The sequence below is a fragment of the Macaca mulatta genome, chromosome 12 (assembly GCF_049350105.2).
Source record: "Macaca mulatta isolate MMU2019108-1 chromosome 12, T2T-MMU8v2.0, whole genome shotgun sequence".
Lineage (NCBI taxonomy): Eukaryota > Metazoa > Chordata > Mammalia > Primates > Cercopithecidae > Macaca > Macaca mulatta.
In genome coordinates, this window is record NC_133417.1 from 147,682,154 (window position 1) to 147,706,017 (window position 23,864).

Sequence of the window (23,864 nt, forward strand, 5' to 3'; positions counted from 1 at the left end):
TACATTGCAAGAATTGCAGCACTCTCGTCCCTGTCTCTGTAAGTTTTATACCCCTTCCTTTCTCCAGAGCAACTTGGGGCTCAGTTTTGTGCATTTGTCTTTACGCAGGGGCACACACCGCTCAGCACAATCCCAGAGAAGAAGCCTCGACTATGGGAATAAAATGAGCCCAGAGGGCCACAAACGCAGTTTCACATTTGCACTCACGACAGAGAGAAGGGATTAATTTTGCTTTGCTTTTAATTGGCAAGCATTTTTTAAGACCACTTTTCTAGCTCTCGGTGGGGGGCAGAGCACTAGCCCACGGAAGATGCCACATCTGCCCCCAGAAGCTAGGTTGGGGCTATCTTGTGTGGCAACAAGGCATGAAAGCTGCCAGTCATCTGACCAGGACACTATCCTGGTATCCAGGGGGGAGTGGGGAGCAGCGTCGTCTGACCCAGATGCCATCCTGGTATCCAGGGGGAAGGAGGTAGTATCATCTGACCCAGACATGTTTAAATGGGAAAGAGGAAGATAGAAGAACCAGGGCTAGAGGGATGGATGGAGAGAAAACTCCGTGGCCACTGCTGGTTTGAAGCTGGGGAAGGGACCATAAGCCAAGGAACAGGTGCCTCCAGGCATGGGAAGGAGGAAACAGATGCTTCCGGGTGCCTCCAGAAGGACCCAGCCCTGCCCACACCTTGACCTTAGTGCCGTGAGCCCCACTGCAGACTTTGACCCCCGGAACTGCAAGGGAATGAATCTCAGTTGTTTTGAACCCTCCGAGTTTCGTGGAATTGGCCACAGCTGTGATGGAAATGACCACAGCTGTGATGGAGATGACCACAGCTGTGATGGAGATGACCACAGCTGTGATGGAGATGGCCACAGCTGTGATGGAGATGACCACAGCTGTGATGGAGATGGCCACAGCTGTGATGGAGATGACCACAGCTGTGATGGAATTGGCCACAGCTGTGATGGAAATGACCACAGCTGTGATGGAAATGACCACAGCTGTGATGGAGATGACGGCTTCCAGTTCTGTTCGACTTGAAGAATAACTCAATGCGGCTTGTATACCCAAAAAATTGAATAGTTGTGATAGAAAATACGTTTTCCAAGATAAATAGAACCTGGTATATGCCATTTCCTGTGCACATTTTCATATGGAACTGGGTATACTCAATGCTTAGGCACATGCCACCCGTGCCCTGTCCTGCCCAGTCCCCTCCACAGACCAGTACAGAGAGAAACCCGCACTGCCAATCTTGATCTATGGATAGAACATTTACACGCTATGCATTTCTAACAGAAACATACCTGCAAACCTGTTTAATACTCAGAATTTTATTTTCTGCGCATTGAGTAATTTACTTATGACCCCTTAGCAAAAGCGATGCTGATTCTTGAAACTGTATGAGCTCCACCATGGATCAGTAAGAGATGGGAAGTGGACCTACCGTCCCTCCGGTTCAGTCTGGCGAAGCTGGGACTGTGGCTGCTGGACAGCTCGGAGGAGCTGCTGAAGGACGACGAGGGTAGGGTGGACACGAGGGGCTCCTCACAGTGATCTGCGGGGAAACACCACATCAGGTCAGCACCTCGTTATGGCACAGGCTCACGTGTGACACGCTCACACACGACATGCTCACATATGACACACTCACATGACATGCTCACACACGACACATGACACACTCACACACGACACGCTCATACATGATGCACTCATATGACACACTATAGCACACCCATACCGGACATGCTCACACATGACATGCTCACATGACACAGTAACATGACACACACATGCCACGCTCATACATGACACACTCATTCTAGCATGCGCTCACATGTAACACACTTATCAACCCCATAGATGACATGAGCCTTCATGGGGAAGATGAGCTGGGGTTGGAAAGGGAGGCCTGCCCCCCGGCACTCCCATTGAGCCATGGAGGAATTAAGTTGTAGATGACAGAAGAAAGGAAAGGAAGGTTCGAGACACGGAAGGGTGATGGAAATGTCCATCACTTAAAGAAGAACTAATAATAAAGTCAAATTATTAGAAACAAAAAGATTTCATGAAAAAGTGGGCTCGATAATGAACATTCCAATATTGACCACATCCCTAGACCCCTAAACGGTTAAAAATATAATTTAAAATAATCACGTACAGCCACAGTGAAAATGTAGAGTCCACGAGAACACGGCTCTCAAGACGCCATAGTCTCCCCGTTACCCGAGGTTTCTCCTTCCCAGGTTTGTTACCTGTGGTCAACCTTGCCCCTCAAACAGCTCAGTACAGTACAGTGAGAGATTCTGAGAAAAAGGGAGACCATGTTCACTTAAATTTTACTACAGTATGTAGTTAAAATTGTTCTGTTTTATTATCTGTTTGTAATCTCTCGCTGTGCCTAATCTATACGTAAACATTGCTGTCACTGTGTGTGCAGGAAAAGTTGGAGCCTAGTGGGGGTTGGTGCTAGTCACCGCCTCAGGCACCCACTGGGTATCTTGCCAGCCTTCCTCCACTGATAGGGGAGGCTACTGTATTCAAGACAAAGCAGACAAAATTATAAAGCTTTACCGGGGGACACTACTTAGGCCCTATATGGCAGAGACTGGTGCTGTGTTCATGAACCCTGCAATCATGTTGTTCATGTGTGAACTTGGCCTGCTGCTGGGCCCTGGTAGAAACTGCACATGTAACCATGGGCCCTGAGCTGCCACATGAGCCGGGTTTATCTTATGCCCCAATGTCGTAGAGTCCGGCATGCACAGCTGCTCTCGTCACCAAATGGATGTGGTGTGTACACGGTTGTGGTGTAAGCCCTGAAGGCACGAGTGAGGAAGTAACATCCCTGGTCCCCACTCCTGCCACGCGGCTGTCTGTCTCCTGTACCTGTGGCCTCATGGAGAATTCCCTAGATCAGTTGACAGAAGACAAGTAGACTCGGGCCAGTTTTCCAGAAGGTTCTATGCCATGTGCAGGCATCGCCCAGAAGTGGGGGATGGCAGCACCGCAGCCCCTGCCCAAGACATCCCTGAGGGCAGTGGGGAGGCGAAATCCCCCCAGTGGTCAGAACTTCAGGCAGTGACCCTGGACTCAGCACCGTGGACGCCACCCACCAACGCTGACCGGTTACCGCCACTGCCGAGTGCCATCAGCTGGCAGCAGAGGCCAGCACAGAGCCCCAAGATGGCACCATTCCCCTGGGGTCGGCCAGCTGCCTGGAGCAGGTGGTCACATCCACGGCTTCCATCAGGGAGCAGCAGCTCCCTGGGGAGCTTTTCTGTCCTGACTGGAACAGACACTCTGGGGCATGGATTTGCCTTCCCTGTGTGCCACACTGTGGCCAAAACTGCCATCCCTGACTCAGAAAGCCCCACCCCACCATGGGGTCCACACGGCATTGCTTCTGACCAAGGACCTCACTGCACAGCCAAAGAAGGGCAGCCATGGGCCCTGGCTCCTGGAATTCTGAGTTCACCACGTCCCCACCACCCTGAAGCTGTGGGCTCGGTGGGACAGGGGGCAGCCTTCGGTAGTCCAGGTACCGTGCCTGCTCGGTGGTGATGCTGGCAGGGCTGGGGTGAGGCTCTCCAGAGGCCTCATCGGCTCCAAATGAGGCTCCAGTACATGGAGCTGTTTTCCCTGAACCAGGGCTTGCTGGACCAGGAACTAGCAGGTGTTTTGGGATTTTCATACAGTAACTTCTGTTCGAAGTTAGTTATAGTGCACAGGAATACATGCTATCATGTGATTTCCAGAGAGTTATAGTGCATAGGAATACGTGCTATCGTGTTATTTCTGTAGAGCTACAGTGCACACGAATACGTGCTATCGTGTTATTTCCGTAGAGCTACAGTGCACAGGAATACATGCTATTGTGTTATTTCCATAGAGTTATAGTGCACAGGAATACGTGCTATCGTGTTATTTCCACAGAGTTATAGTGCACAGGAATACGTGCTATCGTGTTATTTCTGGAGAGTTAGAGTGCACAGGAAAATGTACTATCGTGTTTTTGCGGAGAGTCAGAGTGCACAGGAATACGTGCTATCACGTTATTTCCGGAGAGTCAGAGTGCACAGGAATATGTGCTATCGTGTTATTTCTGGAGAGTTATAGTGCACAGGCATACGTCCTATCATGTTATTTCCATAGAGCTGCAAGCGGACTTTTCAAACTGACTTACAAAATCATCCAGCTTTCCAGTTCCGCACACTTACTGCTTAATATGAAAGGAGATAAGACAGACTGAGATGTCACTTTGCTGGCCATAAATAAATATTAAATACAGTGTCAGGTAACATGATTTTCAGTATTGCTGTTACACAGAATATCAAATCCTATTTTTAAGAAAATCCTTAAAAATAATACAGGATGGGGAGTGAACGAATGATCTGAAGAGAAGTGGGAGCAGTTGAGAGTGGGCGACTGGCCCTCTGTGTGTGGGGACGTTCGTGTCCAGGTGTGAGCAGATGCTGGGAGGTGGGGGCGCGGCCGAGGCCCGGACGGTGCGGTGAGCATCACACTCCCAGGCACAGCCAGACACTCCTCCCACCAGTTTATCAGGCAGCAGCATCTGCCACCATTGCACTGTCTAAATAGAAAGAATGAGGAGAGAACCTGCAGCCTCAACTAACCAAACTCTTCCACCTGGGGGATGCCGCAGTGAGGCCGACTCTACATCACGCCCACGTGCTTTTCATCTAAATGCTCTCACGGGTCTGTCTCTGCCCTGCTCAGGTGATGATGGTTCTGAACAGCTGCCGAGGCTGGACAGACCCCACTGTGGCCACCCTGTCCCGCTGAGCCCTCAGGGCCCTCGTCTGTGTGAGCAGCATGGACACAATTCCTGTGGCTCCACCGCTTCCTGCCTCCTAGGACCCTCCCAGATCCTGTCTGTTCAGTGGAATCCCCACCCCGTGTTCATGCCTGCTCCTCTCTCCCCCATCAGCAGAACTTCACCCCTGGCAGGATGGCAGACGCCCGTCTCGTAAGCCACTGTGTGTGGGTGACCTGTCACCCAGCATGGCCGTGGCAACGGTGGGCTTGCATAGCAGACACCCAGCCCAGAGTGGAGGGCACTTGTCACCCCAGCATCCCTACCCCAAGGTGCTGAAAGAGCCTTCTCTCCTGTGATCTCAGCAGACCATTCTCACAGGCAATGCTCATGCTCCCAGCAGGTCCCAGAGGGCCGGTCCCAGGGCCACAGCTGACACTTCATAGATCAATAGTACAGCCTTCCGACGGCTTCCCAGGCCTCTGCGGGAGCCTCTCCTCTCTGTTCTTACTCCTGCTCCCTGGGATCGCCTCTCTGACACTACAATCTCAACAGCACAAGGCTCCAAAAACAGTTTTTCAATCACTGAAAATAAGTTTCCATTTTTGGTGCCATTTAATTGTACATATGTATGTGTGCACGTGTGTCTTGTGATGTGCACATATGCACATGTGATGTGTATGTGTGTACGTGCGTGTGAGCATGGCACATAGGTGTGTGCTTGTGTGTGCATGTCTGAATGTGTGTGAGCCTGGCACATATTGTGTGTGTGTGCATGTCTGTACATGTGTGTGAGCCTGGCACATACATGTGTGCATGTGCTTATGTGTGTGTGCATGTAGGTGTGCCTGCACATATGTACATATCTATAGTGGACCCACAGTGAACCCTGGCACCACATATTTGCTTCGTACAGATCTAGAATCAGCTCATTTTACCAACCACAGCTTTCTTCCATGAGGCAAAGGCAACAGAATCTAATCAGAGAAAAGAATTATCAAATAAGTCAATTATTGAATTAGGGCAGGTAAAATGTTTTAAAAATGGTTTTAAAAGATTCCAACTTCAGAATTTCCAGGTGATGATCTTAAAACATCACTTAGGTTCTAGTTTTGGGGAAAAACTTTTCCCTTCAGAATGAGATCTATTTTTTATTGAGTCCATAAAAACAAAATTCAACTTGGGGAAAACTACCACATAAAAATAAAAATGTGATGTTTTCCGAGTTTCTCTAGAAAATTAAACCAAAAGTTAGTATTTAAATAGGCCAAATAAGATTTTTAAGTGGAAGCTCTCTGAACATAGATTGTTCCCCTGCTGACCTGTTCAATCTGGAGTGCACCTTGGTCAGAAGACCTGTGCAAAACACACAGATTACACACAAAAGTAAACTCGAGAATGTGTTTTCTAGACTGACAAAAATGAACATTTCATTACAAAATTTTTTTCTTCTTAAATTTCTACCTGTGTGTGTGATGTGGTGTGTGTGGTTTTTTTTTTGTTGTTGTTTTTTTTTGTTTTTGTTTTTTGTGGTGTGTGTGTATAGAATGTGTGTGGTATGGTGTGTGTGTTATGCCTCTGTGTATATGTGTGTATGTGTGTGTGGTGTGTGTATAAATGTATGTGGTATAGTGTGTGTGTGCTGTATATATGTGGGTGTGTATGTGCTGTGTCTGTGTATATGTGTGTTGTGTGTATGTCTATGTACATGTGTGTGTTATGTGGTGTGTATATAAGCGTGTGGTGTGGTGTGTGGTGCCTGTGTGTATTGTGTGTGTATAAATGTGTGTGGTATGGTGCATGTGTGTGGTGTGTGTCTGTGTGTATTGTTTTGTGTATAAATGTCCAATCCAATGTGTACAGTATTTCTGTGTTGTGTGTGTGTCAATGTGGTGTACAGTATTTCTGTGTTGTGTGTGTGTCGATGTGGTGTGCAGAATTTCTGTGTTGTGTGTGTGTGTTTAATGTGAGTCACCACTCGGCCTATGGGAATAAAAAAATCATAGCTCTTCTTGGCTCTAAATATTCCATAGAACAAGTTAAACTGGAATAAAAAAAACCTAAAGACATTTGTTGGGAGTGAGATGCACGACGTCCTAACGTAAATTCCGGAACTGAACACATCAGCACGACGTGGAGGAACGGAAACCCTCATGGTGCTGGCCGGAGAGTTCAGTGAGCAGCCACTGGGAGCTCCTGGGCTGTAACTGGTCGAACTAATCCCCTTCTCCTCTAACAAGCCCGCTCCTGGACCTGCACTCCACAGAAACAAAACCTAAGTCCACCAAAGACAAAGAATGCCCAATGCAGCGCTATTCATGATGCCTCCGAAATGGAACCCCCAAAGGTTTGCCCAGATTAGAATTTGGAAACAGGCTTTGGTGCCATTACCGATGGGATTCCATGTCGAAGTTTTGATGCCTCTATTAAAATGGCACAGGTGAGCCTCAGCCACTGTGTTGGGCACAGTCAAGCCTGACAGCAAACTCTGTGATTCCCCAGACGTACAGCCCCAAATAGGAAAGCCATCTTTTTGGTGATGGAAACCAGAATTGCTGTCCCTGAAGACTCCAGGGGTGCACTTGGCTGCAGGAGACACTCTCAGCTTTGAGTGGACAGGGCCACACGGGTCTGTCAAATTTCCTCAGCTCACCCAAAAGCGAAGATGTGCTGCAGATGGGGCAAGAGGCTGGGTCCGGGTGTCCCGCGACTGGCCCTGACGTGGAGGGGACAGTGCCTCCGTCTCTGAGGGACTTGGGGTGCCCTGCCACTGGCTCTGATGTGGAGGGGACAGTGCCTCCGTGTCTGAGGGACTCAGGGTCCCTGAAACCGATCATCAGTATCAGCAGGCCAGATGTTTGGAGATTTTAGAGGAAAAAGATGACGTGCTTAGAAACAGCCCATCAGGACAGAGAGCCAACCAGCTGTACAGGCATTTGCTCAATCTGCAAATAGTTTAAGAGCCTGTTGTTTTTCCTTTTATGGAATTGATGAAGATGGTTCAAATCCGGTTCAAACAATAACGATCAGTTGCTGACTCGAGCCAAGTTGAGTCTGGAAAATGTTGCCTTGGGTCCACAAAGACCCACTGAGACCAGGGGCACAGGTGGAATTCACGTTCGAGGGTCTCAGGATCCCACTCTCTGACTGTTAGGAACTCAGGGGCCAGGCGGACCAGGCAGCCCCAGGCGGCCGGCTGCATCTAGCTTCTGCAACAGTGCATTCACCATATTTAGAGACAAAAGACACAATGTCCCTCAAATAGATCTGGGTGTTTTTGCAAATAATATTCAAATGCATTTTAAAAATTAAATGAGCAGAATAGCATATTTAAAATACTGAAATCTAAACATCACTTGCCCATCAAGGGCTGGTCAGTGAACCACCTCCCAGTGACCAGCTGGTGGTTCTGGGCTGTAAATATGTAACTCAGACATACAAAAATACTATTCAATAAAAAGTGTTCTTTCTCTTTTCTTTGTCAGGAAGCATCTGGACTCAATTTATGGAAAGGCAAAGTCCGTGTATTTATAGCTTTGCTGAGGAGGCGCATGAGTCCTGGCCTTGTGGGCTGTTCCTTATCACTGGAGATGCCCAGGGGCACGTTTTACACCCGGCCGCCTCGTCTGCAGTGATACCTGGAGGAAGCAGGAGCACTGTGTGTGAGTGCTCAGGTCTCTCAAGGGGCACATTTTATACCCGGCCATTCTGTCTGGAGGAAGCAGCTGCACTGTGTGTGGGTGCTCGAATCTCTCGAGGCACATTTTATACCTGGCTGTTCCGTCTGGAGGAAGCAGGTGCATTGTGCGGGTACTTGAGTCTCTCACGGGGCACATTTTACACCTGGCACTCCGTCTGGAGTGGTACCTGGAGGAAGCAGGTGGACTGTGCTGGTGCTCGCGTCTCTCAAGGAGCACATTTTACACCCGTCTGCTCCGTCTGGAGGAAGCAGGTGGACTGTGCTGGTGCTCGCGTCTCTCAAGGAGCACATTTTACACCCGTCTGCTCCGTCTGGAGTGGTGCCTGGAGGAAGCAGGAGCGCTGCGCAGGTGCTCAAGTCTCTCAAGGCCGCTTGGCCATGCAGTGGCACAACTGGGGGACCTGGGCACAGGATGGGGGGCTCGGCCTTTCTGGTTGAATTCTCCACCCACTCTGGGACAAGGTCGGTGAGTCTGTGATGCTCGCCGTTGGCTGCCACACATCCCTCGTCACTGAGAAGAACAGGTGGAAAATGACATGTGTGGTCTATCCAAAGACCACATCTGGGAGCACCTCGCTAACCATCAGGCAGTAATTCCATTTTAACTTCCAACCCCTAGAACTCGGCAGGCAGTGGGCAGGTGCTGGGTGAGGCGTGCATAGCGTGTCATGTTAGTTAGCTGTGATCTTTCACTCTCTGAGACCCTGATGTCTACACAGCAAGGACACACTTTAACCTTGACTCCCATTGGGCACACATCTTAAACACGTAGGAATTCAACAGGTTTCTGAGGGAAAAGTATTTAGCCCCCGCCGTCCAGCCAGGTGCAGCAGCAAGTAGGGGAGGCCTTAATAATATTTCTGATTAAAGGAAGAAAAGTCAGTGAACATCCACGATGCCAGGAAGTGATTCACAGGAAGCATTATTTGGAAGGAATTCACACATTGAGGTCACAGAATTTTCAAATTTGCACGCTCTGCACAGCAGGAACATTAAAAAGACACAGCTGGACCAGCAGTTTGCAAACATTAACTTCAAACACAAGAAGGGTTTGAAATTAGTTATTTAAAGTGGGGCTGTGGGTCCAGAGCTGGCTTCACAGACAGGGCCCAGGCCCCCCAGGTGGCCCTCAGGACCCACATGGGACAGAGGAGCCAGAGGCCCAGCCTCAGGACACTCCATGTAGGGGGTCACTGACCCCCAGCACCTCCAAGACAGCCCAGGGAGTGTTTCCAGCTCAGTGAAGGGGAGGCTGTAGTCACACACACCATCACACACGGGGTCTGACCTGGAGCAGGGGCCTCAGGCAGTCAGGGCAAACACCGACTCCAAAGACAGCATGGTGGACAGCCACGGGCAGCAGGAGACACCCTGGAGGGAAGGAGGGGCTCAGACAGGAGCAGGGCTTCAGAAAAGCCCACGAGAAGATGGGTGCTGCTGACTCCCATGCTCAGACACTCTCGCATGCATGCACACCCACAGGTGCACTCTCACACACCACATAAGTGCTCACACGCAGACACACGGCCATGTGCACATGCATGCACACCCACAGGTATGCTCTCACACGAGTGCTCACACTCACGCAGACACACGGCCATGTGCATATGCATGCACACATCCACACACACATATGACACCCTCACACATGTCCACACAATAACACATTCACATGCAGTTACATACACACTCAGGTGCACACACTCATGCCCAGTTACAAAATATCACATGCACTCACACATGTGCACATTCATGGCTACCCATGGACACACAAACCCATGCTCACACTCCTGTCCCTGTGGCATGACTGGCAGCCCTGGGGACAGGCACAGCAGTGGTACCTATGAAGGGCAGGGTGTGACCCAGGGAACCAGGGGCATCGGGTGGAAGGACAGAAGGAGCCAGTAATCTGCAAAACCAACGATCCAGGAAACAGTCTTGGAAACTCAATGACTGCTGCATGTCATCATTTGAATCTTGCCTTAAACATGGAGCTTTAAAACATTATATGTATCCCAAAATGAATTAATGTGCTAAAATATAAACTGGAGGAATGTCTTGATGGTACAGATATTTACAGTCTTAATGTCAAGAGTCACCACCCAACATTTGGCAAGCTTTGCTTCAGTTATCAGAATGATAACAGAACTGATGTAACTGCAAAGAAAATATGCAATTGACGGCTGTTTCTGATGAATTTTTGTTCAAGAGACATAGCATATACTCCTTGTCACATTCACATGATCTAATTTCGTGCATAATAATACACAACATAATGTATATGGAGAAGTATTAAAAATAAATACAATTTTCAAACCATTACACTAACTTTGATAATGTAATCAGTTTATAGTATACTGAGTTACAGGAGAAATAAGAATAGGACTTTATGACATTTGTTCTATATCCCAAGTAACACAAAATAGCACTCATTTAACAAAATACCTATCCCCATTGCATCCCTAATTTAAAATTCACAACAAAAAGCGACATGTGTGGGTGCAGCGATGTCACAGTGGGGCCGTGGGTGATCCTGGCCAGTATGGCGTGGGCCACAGCCTCTCCGTGGCCACCCCTCTCCCTGGGCACTGTTCAGGGATGGGCGAGCTGGTGGACAGTGGAGGCTCAACCACAGGGGCCTTGCGCATCATGGGGCAGGGATGGGGGAGGCTGAGCTCAAGGGATCGGCTGGGTGTCAGCTAGAAACAGAAGAGTTCCTCACCCTCCAGCCAGACAAGAGCTCAGGGGATGATCCCTCACTCTCCATGCAGACAAGAGCTCAGGGGATGATCCCTCACCCTCCATGCAGACAAGAGCTCAGGGGATGGGCTGGGCATCGGCTAGAAACAGAAGAATCCTTCACCCCCCATCCAGACAGCTGCAGGTGCCCACCTAGAGGTCCAGGACTTTGTGCAGAGCCTCCTGGAGGGCTTGTGAAAACGCGATGGCTGGGCCCACCCCAGAGTTTCAGATTTAGCAGCCTGGGGAAGAACCAAGGCTACGCATTTCCAACAAGGTCCCGGGTGAGGCTGGCACTGTGCTCTGGGGCCACACCATGAGGACCACCGAGGAGCTCATCTGGAGAAACCCTGGGCACCCAGGAGCAGCCAGGGAGGGCAGAGCCCAGGTCTGAGCACGGGGAACCGAGGGCATCCCAGGACCCCATTCTGCTGCTCAGAAAGCCACTGCCAGAAACATTCCAGAGTCGGAGTCTTCTTGGGGAAACATATGAGATCCAAGGAAGCTTCTCTAGACCCAGAGATGCCAGCTCAGCACCTGGGTAAATGGAACGAAGCAGTTCATAAAAACCCACGGTGCCGCTGTTGACCAGGATGAGGAAGGGAATGTGAAATGGGGACAAGTGACAAAGGAGAGTGACTTTCTCATCAGACTCCGTAAGCCCAGTGGACACCGACTACAGCCAAATAATCACGGGGCCACCATCGGACACTGACCACAGTGAGTAATTGCGGGGCAGCCAGCGGACATCAACTACAGCTGAACAATCACAGGCCACTGTCAGGCTCTGACCACAGTGAATAATCACAGGGCAGCCATTGGACACCAACTACAGTAAATAATCATGGAGCCACCATCAGACACAGACCACAGTGAATAATAACAGGGATAATCACAGGGCCACCATCAGACACCAATTATGGTGAATAATCACGGGCTCACTAGAGCCAGAGTCAAGGGCAGGGTCTCCAGGGAGGCAGCAGAAGATGGTAGCTTTTCATCCCAGGCTTGCTATTATGATTTGATTTTAAATTATATGTGTGGGGGTGTGTGTGTGTGTTTACAGACATACATACATATACAAACGCATCTATATTTATATTTATATATCTATATGTACCCAATTTTGATTTAAAATTTAAAAAATAAAATTAAACAATATCAGAGTGGGATGTGCCGAACACATTATGCCTACTTATAAAAACAGGCAGCTAAGAGTTTCCACAGTGGGCTACTCTAGCTGCAGATGTTCCTCCATTTTGGGTATAGAGACCTGCAAAAGATGAAGTGACTCCCATTCTAACAATGAGATAAATTGTGACTTTTCTGGAGCTTTTCAGTGAGCTGAGGTCACAAGACAACCAAGTAAACTGGGTTTCAAAGATTCTTCAGGTCCTTGGAGCAGAGGTGTACCACGTGGTTGGCCCCACCTTTGGTGGAGAACAGGAAAAAATGGTGTCTGCCCTCAGGGAAGGTGGGAGGAAAGTGGCTATAATTAATTTTGAAGGCTGGCTGTGGGCTTCTGAGGCAATTTGGAATAACTGAGGCTTCAGACCTAGCAGCCCTCTGGCAGACCCCAGCTCTTTCTCTAGGCCTCACTGGGTGCTCACGAGAAAGATGGGGTACAGAGGAGGAGGCTGGAGAGAGCTCCCCTCAGAGGCACAGGTGTCCAAGGTGCCCAGCTGCGACTGAGGACAAGCCCAGGCCAGCCTGCCTCTTAGACAAAATAAAGACCATGGCCTACAGGGCTCAGGCCCAGATCTACATCTGGGGAAGGGGAGAAAGCAAAAGCCATGAGCCTGCGGGATGGGGAGGAAATATTTTTGGGCTCAAGATTCTGCTCAGATAGAAGCAGAGCTCTGCGATTAGTGGCAGGAGGCAGAAGATCTTGGCTGAACGAGGCACAGGCAGCATTTTGCTGGGAGGGGGCTGGACAGAACACAGTGCACACTGCTGAGGCCCAATGCACACGACATGCTGGATGCCATGCCTGCACCCGGAGAACTGAGAACACCGCTGCTCCAACCCAGGCCAGGCACTGAGTAGCAGGCAAGAGTGTTCTGCTGTGAAGGAAGGTGCCACCTCAGTGACACAAGTCACACAGAGCTTCCAGAAGCCAAAGGTGTGGCAGGAACACTGAGAAAAACCCTCCAGCACTCCAGATACTACACTGAGCCCAAGGCAACCACAGCACCCAATGGAGGAATTTTAAGTCCGTGGTGCACAGAAGGTGACCACAGCAACAAGAAACCCAAACGTGGCTCAACTAGTGACCAAAGTAACTCAACAGCACTTAGGAAAAGGAAGAGGCATGCTATCTCAGGAAGGAAATACTAGTTATCTGTCTCTTAGGTTTTTTTTGTTTGTTTGTTTTGCATGTGGTACCTATTATTCAATCAAAAAGTTCAATACAGAGAAGATCAAAAAATATAACCTATTGTCAAGAGGTAAAACAGTCAACAGAACCAGACACAGGGAAGTCCAAGATGTTTCATCTCTTGACTGGAAGTTCAAATGACTATAGTCCATGTATTAAGGGAACTAGAAGAAAAGGTGAAAAATGTTTTTTAAAAAGCAGGTGAGGGGATTTCAGCAGAGAGATGAAATCTAAAACAGGCAGAGGAAAATGCTGGGAATAAAAAACGTGGTATCAGAGATAAAGAAGTATGTTGACAGACTTATAAGCTGGTTGAACCTAGCAGAGGAAAATCAGTATACTTGAAGATAAATCATTTGAAATTGTATAAACTGAAACACAATGTGGAAAAAAGAAAAGAGTGTTCAAGAGCTCAGATAATATCAAACCAATATATGTGTAATTAGTGAATAAGAGGAAAATGAGAGAAACACAAGGAAAGAGGATGTATTTGAATAGACAATGGCCAAGAATTTTCCACTTTCAATGAAAGGAAACAAAGTACAGATTCAAATATCTCAGCTAAAACCAAGCAGTGTAAATAAAACACAAAATCATATTTATAGCAGATGCATCATAACCACACTACTGAAGAACAAAGGTAAAGTAAAGATCTTGAAGACAACCGGAAGGGGAAAAGATGCCTGTGTACCAAGGGAAAAGACGAGAATTAGAGCAGAGTTATCCTCATGACTGTACCATCAGGAAACAATAAAGCAACCCCATTAAATGCTGAAAGAAAAACGGTGCCAACCGAGAATCATGCACCAGCAATAGTAGCTTTTAAAGTATTATTTCAAGGTGAGGTAAAGACATTTCCAGATCAGAAGAAGCTGAATAATTCATTGCAGGTAGGCCTTCACTACAAGACATTTTAAAGGAAGTTACTCAGGCAAAAGGAGCATGACATTAGTGGAAAGTTTGGACCTAGACAAAAGACTAAAAAGTTCTGGAAATGGTAAAAACAGGGGTCATTATAAAATATATAATTTTTAAAGTTACTTTAAAATGTAATTGTCTGCCTGAAGCAAAGATGGTAATGATGTATCGTGTGGTTAATAAATGTGTAGCAGTAGAATGTATGGCAAAAACAGCACAAAGGAAGGAAAAATGGAAGTTGTTTACCTTTGAACCATACACAGGTTGGTATAATATTATGTTCATTCAGACTTGAATAGGTTAAGTATGTATATGTTAAGTCTTACAGCAGACAGTAAAAATTTTTTAAGGGCTACTGTTAATAAGCCTATCATGGAAGTAAGATCTGACATAAAAATTACTCCACAAATTCAGAAGAAAATAATCGTCTAGGATAGCTTCAGGATTGCAAAAGAGAAATGTGATTTCAAGGATTCCTTTCCTGTGACCACACCAGTTTGCCTGTGTCTGTATCCAAACCCAGCTGAGTCACAACCACCTGTCATCCTCCTGCCAGGTCATCTTACTGGGGGACAGCTCTGTGGCCGCAGGAACATGGTCCTCTCCGCACCACACAGCCTGCTGACCTAGACCAGCTTCTGATGCGAGCCTGTGTTCAATGTAGAGGATCTGCATGGCCACTTAATGTCACCTGAGCACTCAATTTTCTCCCCTGGATTTGTGGACAAGGATCTAATTTTCACTGTTAGATTACTGTGGAGATTGTCATAATCACATTTTAGAGCACTGCTGAAATAATAGTGAACTGGTTAAATTATTTTAAAAATAATAAAACCCACAGTAATTAAGAAATAGGACAAAAGAGCCGAAGCAGAGTCTGGGTGAAGGAATCACTTCAGGACATCAGCAGCCGATACCTAAGAAGGCAGCTTTTTAAACAGAAATAAGCGAGATGTCTGCCGTGCCTTTCTGCACCTCGCACGGCTTTTCTATGGACCTGGAGATAAAGTTACGGCGTTTCCCTAGCACGTGTGCGATCCTTGAAGCCAAGGCGATTTCGCCTGTGAAACTTCAGTGTTGGGCACTTTAAAATCCTCAGGAGGACTCTGATGTAGTAAGAGTGTCTTCGACGTTTGTGACACATTCATATTTTATAACACAATTAGAAAACTTTCCCCTGTGATGTCAGTTACTCTCTGAGGTAACAATACTATCAAATTCACTTCAGAGATGTGGTTTCTGTTTTCAGGTGTTTAACATCAAACCTAAATTACACAAGAAACACCTTTTTCATCCTTCAGAAATACAGTTTTGATAATTTGGACACTCTCAGAGTATAAAGTGAGTTGAAGAAAATAACTAAAATGCCCCTTAGCCAGGGACCCCCGGCGCAAGACCAGGACGAGGCCACTTTAGGAAGTGCCCGTTCGCGTCAGCAGGTGAGTGAGTCGGAGGCTCTGTGCTCCCCTGGGTGTCTCCAAGGGCACCTGCCCCGGCCTTTGCTTTTTCCCTCAGGGTCTTCCCTGGGATGGTTCCCGGGAGCCTCTGTCCATGAGGAGATGGCATGTTTCCCGGATAACCTTGTACCAAGAGGGAGTAACACTCATTTGTGCTGGACAAGGACGTTTTCCGGAGAGCACTGACAAAATCCAGGCTTCTGATTTTTTTTTTTTTTGAAACAGAAATCAGCAATAAGAATCTGAAAAGGAGGTGGCAGCTTGCAGCTGTGAGGCAGCACAGGGCATGGAGCTCCAGGGGCAGAGCCCGGCGGGACGTGGGATGGACACGGCCTGAGTTTGTGTGTGGTGGACCAGAGAGGCTTCCAGCGGACCTACCCCTGGCAACAGAGGAGACTGCCTGTAAGTCATCCCCAGGCCAATAGTCAGGGGTCCGCACCTGCAGACAGGGGATGGGAGGGACGTCGGGCTGCACCAGGGTCTCAGGGAAGGACCCAGCTGACCCCACCAGAGCACGTGGTACAGGCTGGCCTTGTGGAGGCATCGGGAGTCCAGGGGAGGGGTCAGCCCTCTGTGCCCCTCACTGTCTAGCAACCACCGTGGGCTCCCCTGAAAGGAGCACTAGTGAGGCCAGGCGATGCTCTTTAGCCAAGGGAATTCCTGGAGACAGATGGCCGCAGAGGCTGCTGGCAGAAGCTGGGGGGTGGCCGCCCATCACGATGGTGACGGGGACAGCAAGTCACAAATTCACCACAGGTGCTTCTGTAGCAGCAGTCCTCAAAGCATGGCTCCCTGGAACCCCCGAGGTTCCCCAAGGCCCTTCAAGGGGACACATGAAGTCAAAGCTATTTTTATAATAATTCTAAGACATTGTTTGCCTTTTCACTCTCTTTTTCTAACAGACATACAATAGAGTTTTCCGGAAGCTACATGGAACATCTGTACCTGTGAACCAGGCGTTGGAGAGACCGGCACAAAGAAGTAAGGCTCCTCACTATTTGTTCTTTCGTTTTGGAAAATGAAGCTTTCTGAAGAAAGTATGTTTTATGTCAGCCTGTAATGGGTTTGTAGTGTTATTTTAAAATCAATTAATATATGTTTAAAAACATTCTCAGTATTCATGTCTAATATAAATATCAATAGATACAACCCCCCAAGTCAGACATTTTTGGGGGTCTTCAAATGTCAAGAGTCAAGAAATCTGGAGGCCACGAGGCTCAAGAGCTGCCGTGTGGAGGACATTGCGGCTGGCAGTCCTTGTGTGGAGGACATTGCGGCTGGCGGTCCCGTGCGTCCACAAAATCAAACACACACATTGGACAAACACCAAGGTACCTTCTACAAAATAATCATTTCACTTGATGTTGAATCAAAATCATACACCATTCCTATTACAAAAGCAGAAACTTAGATGATATTCAAAGGTGTGTGTACCCAGGGGAGCAGGGAAATTGGAGGACGTTTAAATACCTGAGGGGCGGCCGGGCGCGGTGGCTCACGCCTGTAATCCCAGCACTTTGGGCGGCTGAGGCGGGTGGATCACGAGGTCAGGAGATCGAGACCATCCTGGCTAACACAGTGAAACCCCGTCTCCACTAAAAATGCAAAAAATTAGCCGGGCGTCCTCTGGTCCCAGCTACTTGGGAGGCTGAGGCAGGAGAATGGCGTGAACCCGGGAGGCGGAGCTTGCAGTGAGCCGAGATCGCACCACTGCACTCCAGCTTGGGCGACTGAGCGAGACTCCGTCTCAAAAAAAAACAAAAAACAAAAAACAAACAAACAAAAACCTGAGAGGCCGGGCCTCATGGTTTTCATTCATCCATTTATATAACCTACACAATGACAGCTATTTACATGTTTCATACGATTTTCACCAGGATTGGCTGATAATTGTAGACAGAAAGTCACCTGAGGAGGCTACTTGAAATAATTTCATCTTCCATGAAGGTGGCAAGTTGAAATACTATTTTCCTCAGAAATCAACAGAAGGTTTACAACCCTACCATGCATGTATCTTGCATTTTTCTTTATAAATATGAACCTACATCCACAAGTTTTAAGAATGATTTGAGGTTGGGTGCGGTGGCTCACACATGTAATCCCAGCACTTTGGGAGGCTGAGGTGGGCGGATCACGAGGTCAGGAGATCAAGACCATCCTGGCTAACACGGTGAAACTCCATCTCTACTAAAAAATACATATGTATATATAAATTAGCTGGGCGTAGTGGCAGGTGCCTGTAGTCCTAGCTACTTGGGAGGCTGAGGCAGGAGAATGGCGTGAACCCGGGAGGCGGAGCTTGCAGTGAGCCGAGATTGTGCCACTGCACTCCAGCCCGGGTGACAGAGTGAGACTCCATCTCAATAAATAAATAAATAAAGAAGAATTATTTGAGGCCTCCAAAATTAAATCCATTTACAGAAACATTCACGTCTTCAGGGAGAGATACTGCCATTACGCGCTTATTGAAGTTACACAAAAATAAGAAAAAATAAAACTACAGTGCCTGATAAAATCTAATGTCTTCTTTCATTTAAAGAGACTATGTAAAATAGCTGACAATTTGAAACCTTGACAAACGTCTGATGGCAATAATTATTGCTGAAATCTGTAATGACGCTAATAACTCCTGGAAACCACTTTTCACTTGTGAGTAAAAAGCCATGATTGCAATGTTCTAAAATGGTGGAGATGGATAAAGGCGCCCCCATAGCACCGTGGCGGAAAATGCGAAGTTGGGACCTGGCCCTATGTTCCTCTCCTGGCCACTCGTCTACACCCTCTGTAACAAACCAGGAAATGTGAGTGTTTCCTGGGGTTCTGTGAGACGTCCTAGGAAATGACCCAACCTGAGGAAGTCAGGGGAACCCCCACTTTGTAGGCGAGTCAGACAGAAGTTACAGTGAGATGGAGCTGGGACTCCTCTTAGGGGCCTGCCAGGCCACCCCAAACATGGAAATAAAGGAGAATCCTGAGTTCATTCAAGGAAAATTACAGGCACCAAGCTGGCCTTGAAAACCAAACAAGCATCCTTTTGTTCTAAATTTCTTCCCAAGGGGCCTGAAGGAGGAGATCCCCACAGTCTACAACTTGGCATTTGTTTCTGCTGACCCCAGAGTTTTAGACACAGCTTCTTCTTAACCAATTGTAAATCAGAGAATCTTTGAATCCACTTGTGACTTGTGGGATCTCACTTCAGGATATCTCGATCTCGATCTCTCTCTTTTTTTTTTTTTTTTAAGGTGAAACCAATGGTTAGCTTGCAAGTATTGATTTGTAACTTTGCCAGCAGTCTCTGCCTCCCACCTTTAAAAAGTGTTACCTGTAGGCCGCTGAGGAGCTCAGGTCTTAGCAAGAGCTCTCCGATTCTCCTTGCTTGGTGCCCTGCAGATAAACATCTTCTTTTCTCCACTGCAAAACCTCAGTGTGGACGTTTGGCCTTACTGCGCCAGGCAAGAGAACACAATTCGATTTGGGAGTGGCGTCCACCACCCGCAGCTGGTGTCTGAGGCGGGCAGTCTGTGGGACATGCCTTTAGTCTGTGGGGTCAGTGCTGGCTCTGGGTAGTTAGTGTTGGGATCGATTTAAACTTTCGGACACGAAGTCAGTGTCCAAGAGAACTGAGAAATTGCTTGGATGAAAAAACCCACAATTGGTGTCAGAAGTGTTGTGCGTGTGGAAAAGTCATTTTCTTTTAGCCATCAACTCAACTATACATTTAAAAGGATTTTTAGGTGCACCGCACTGGCCGGAGGAGAGGCATGGGGCACCCGTGGGCGGGCGCAGGGCGGGGGCCGGGGCCCAGGTGCGCGGACCTGGGAGTGGACCCCAGAGGAGGCGGCGGTGCAGCGGGGTGGCCCAGCGCGGGGGGAGGTGGCCAAGGTGCCCGGTGGGGGATAGCTGCTGCCTGGGAGAGGTGACCCGGGCGCCCTGCTAGGGTGAGGGCCCCAGCCCTCGGATCATTAAAAACCTCGGTGACAGTCGCCCCCGCCACCTCTCCGACAGCCTAGACCCACCCCACGAGCCCCTGTTTGCAGGGACTGACCGCAACTCCTACCTACTGTCTCCCACGGAGGCCTTCGCCCGCGAGGCCCCCTTCCCCGGACAGAACACCCTACGGGGGGGGCCTCTTTCCCCTCAACAACCAGCTGCCCCCGCCCAGCAGCACCTTTCCCCGCATCCACTACAACTCCCATTTCGAGGTGCCAGAGGAGAGCCCCTTCCCCAGCCGTGCCCAGGCCACCAAGACCAACCGGCTGCCCGCCAGCCTCCTGGCCCAGTTTGAGAGGCAGCTGCCCATCCACCGTGATGGCTTCAGCACCCCCAGTTCCCCGTGGCGAGGCCCTGGCGGCATCGGCCACCTGGTCCACTCAGTCCAGTGGCTTTTCTTCACCAAGACACCCTCACTGGGGGCACAGCGGGCAAGGTTGGTGGCAATGGCAGCAAGAAGGTGGCATGGAGGACAGCAAGGGCCGGAGGGCCAAAAGCAAGGAGCAAGCCAAGGCTGGGGAGCCCAACAACGCAGCCGCTCCAACATCTCAGGCTGGTGGAGCTCTGACGACAACTTGGACGGCGAGGCCAGCACCTTCCGCAGCAGCGGCCCAGCCTCCGGGCTGATGACACCAGGCCGCCAGGCAAAACGCAGCCAGCCACGCTACTTCATGCACGTCTACACCACCATCAGCGGGCACATGATCAAAGCCAGCAGGAACACCACCACCGGGCTGACCGCCCCACCACCCCCGCCTGCACCCCAGCCACCTGCCCCAGCCTTGGGGTGGGCACTGATACCAACTATGCCATACGTGGCTCCTGGTCCACTCCGACCCTCAGCCACGCCCACAAGGCCGGCCAGAAGACCTCAGCCACCTTGGATAAGAGCCTGCTCAAGTCCAAATCCTGCCACCTGGGTCTGGCCTACCATCACCTGCAGGTGCCCCCCGGCGGCGAGTGGAGCACCACGCTGCTGTCCCCACGCGAGACGGATGCCGCGGCTGAGGGCCCCAGCCAGTGCCAGCACACGTGCAGTGGCAGCTACATCAAGGCCATGGGCAACCAGGACAGCGACAAGTCCAGCCGCAGCCCCAAGCCCTCACCCAAGACCGCGGCTCGGGCCAGAGCTATCTGAGGGCTACACAGCAGTCACTGGGAGAGCGGAGCAAGCCCCGCAGGAGTCTGGACCGCCTGGATCCAGTGGACATGCTGCTGCCCTCCAAGTGTCCGAGCTGGGAAGAGGACTGCACCCCCGTCAGCGACAGCCTCGACGACTCCAGCTGCATCAGCCGGATTTTTGGACAGACCTCCCTGATCCCCCAGTTGTTTGAGCAGCAGGTACAGGAGGCAGAGCTGACTGACCAGTATGAGGTGGGCTGCAGTGAAGCGGAGTCCACAGCCTCGGAGATGCTTGACTTGCCAGTGCCCAGCTACTTCCGCTTCCGCAGCCACAGCTGCCTGTGTGCCGTCCAGGCAGGAGGAGGACAGTGTCTCCCAGCAGTCCCTCTCCCCACCACCCATTACCGGCGCCTCAGCAATAGTCACATGCTTCCAAGTTCATCATGCCTAGTGGCATATAAGAAGACCCCGCCACCCTCCACACACCACTTCAAAGCCGTTCATCTCAGTCCAGAGCAGTACTGAGTCTGCCCAGGACACCTACCTGGATAGCCAGGACCACAGGAGCGAGGTGACTAGCCAGTCGGGCCTGAGCAACTCATCGGACAGCCTGGACAGCAGTACCCAGGGCGGAGTCACCCCAGCCCTTGAGGCCCCAAAGCCACTCCCAAAACATGCAACTCTGAAAAGTGAACAAGGGACGCTGACCAGCTCTGAGTCCCACCCCGAGGCCGCCCCCAAAAGGAAACTGTCATCAATAGGAAGACAAGTTGACTGCATTCAGCCAGTGCCGAAAGCGGAGCCCAGTCCCGCTCCCGTCGGGGTTCAGGTAGAGGACGACTGGCAAAGCAGCGTCGCCTCTCACGGGATGTCCTCCCGGTGGGACAGGGACTCAGATACCCAGGATATCAATGACTCGAGCTGTAAGTCATCTGAGAGGAGCCTCCCGGACTGCACCCCTCCCCCCAACTCCATCAGCATTGATGCCGGTCCCTGGCAGGGCCCCAAGATTGCCCAGATGAAGTGTAACCTTCCCTATAGAGACAACAGCGACTCTGCCCTCGAGGCGTCCTCGCTGCCCCAACCTGACCCCTGGCTCGAGACCTCCTCCAGCTCCCAGCAGAGCCGGCACAGCCAGGGCCTGCCGCCAAGACAGCTACTGGTTCCTAAAGCTACTGCAGGCAGAAACGGAGCAGCTGGAAGACTGGTGCTGCCAGATGGACAAGGAGGCCGAAGAGAACAACCTCTCTGAAGAAGTCTCAGGAAAAGTCCTCAGTGTTGTGGGCAATGCCCAGCTACTGATGTCCCAGAAATTCCAGCAGTTCCAGGGCCTCTGTGAGCAAAACTTGAACCCTGATGCCAACCCATGCCCCACAGCCCAGGACCTGGCAGGGTTCTGGGACCTGCTACAGCTGTCCATCGAGGACATCCGCATGAAATTTGATGAACTCTACCACCTCAAGGCCAACAGCTGGCAGCTGGTGGTGACCCCCAAGAAGAGGAAGGAAGAGAAGAAACCACCCACTCCGGTTCCAAAGAAGCAGCCAAATCCAAGCCGGCCGTGAGCCGCCACGAGGCCTCAGACGCCAGCGACAATCAGCACCAGGAGGCCCACGAGAGACTCCCGGTGGCCAAGCGGGCAGCTTCTGTGCGTCAGAACTCAGCCGAGAGCATGGACAGCATCGAGATGTATGTCCCGGAGGCCCAGACCAGGCTCTGAGACGCAGGAGGAAAGAAAATCGTTTTAAATCATTAAAAAACACGAAAACTAAGTGTGAACGGAAAATGAATAAATAAATAAATAAAATGATATTTACATAGATCGTCTGGGACTTTGAGGTATTCTGCTGTGAACACCAAGCCTGCCTTTCTCGGGGGATGGCCTCCGTCTGCCCTAAAGTTTTTGTCTCTACAGTTCTGATTTTTTCTTGTGTGTCCCCTCTGTCTGGAAACTGGTGTGACATTTTGGGAGAAATTCTCGGCTCCGTCTTCTCACTCATTGAGGATCAGTGTGATAGTAATCCTGCTTCCACAGCAGTGAGGGATTCCTTCATTTTCCCGATATCCTGCTGTTTATTTTAAGTAAAACATCCTCCCCCTCAACCTAAGTATCAGGCCCGTGTCCTCCAAAGGCCCTTTGTCAGCTGTGACGTTTTTCCTCCTGGGATCTTTACTGCTCTGATGGTTGACCTTCTCTTTCAGGGTTGACTTTCTTGAACCCGGGGCTCTGGTGTCTTTCGGGATGGTGGTAGATGCTGGTTGGAACTGGCTCCTGCAGGCCTCCGACGGGTTTCCAAGCTCTTGCTGGGGGGCCACAGCAGTCTCCCAGGTGCAGGGCCGCACACCCCTGGTGTCTGTGGTCGGGGGCAGGACCCTGCCTTTCCAGGGACCCTGTGCTGATCACACCCAGTCTGGCCCCTCAGGATCATGGGCTTCCTGGTCCCCACACCCTAGGGGGATGCAGAGCTGGCATCCTCCCAGGCCGTGGCTGGCTCAGCTGGTTCCCCCAGGGCTGCTCCCGTCCTTGCCCTCTGCCCCTTCTAGGTTTGTCATCGTTTCCTCCCGAGAGGTTTGGATGCTTCTTCTTTAATCCAAGGCTGAAGAGTTTCTGTTTGCAGACTCTGTTTATATCCCGGTACCACCACAGCGCCCCTTCTTTTCTGATATGATTCTCAACCTGTTTGTTACCTAAGGACGTTTGTTGTTGGAAAGGCCGTGCCATGCCACCTGACAGCGGAGGGCACAGGGTGACTCTCTGGGCTGTGTCCTCCATCACGTATTGG

General features: G+C 49.9%; 1 protein-coding gene and 1 pseudogene across 2 annotated transcripts in view; one reads left to right on the plus strand and one right to left on the minus strand.

Annotated features, from left to right (window-relative positions):
• Positions 1 to 23,864, minus strand: part of LOC100429145 (contactin-associated protein-like 4) — a 209,846-nt gene that overhangs the window by 167,573 nt on the left and 18,409 nt on the right. For both annotated transcript variants that reach the window (XM_077956691.1, XM_015111578.3), the window contains exon 2: positions 1,446 to 1,556. In XM_077956691.1, the coding sequence (XP_077812817.1) occupies positions 1,446 to 1,556 (111 nt within the window). The remainder of the gene's footprint in view (positions 1 to 1,445; positions 1,557 to 23,864) is intronic.
• On the plus strand, positions 15,465 to 22,801 carry LOC718523 (disks large-associated protein 4-like; annotated as a pseudogene).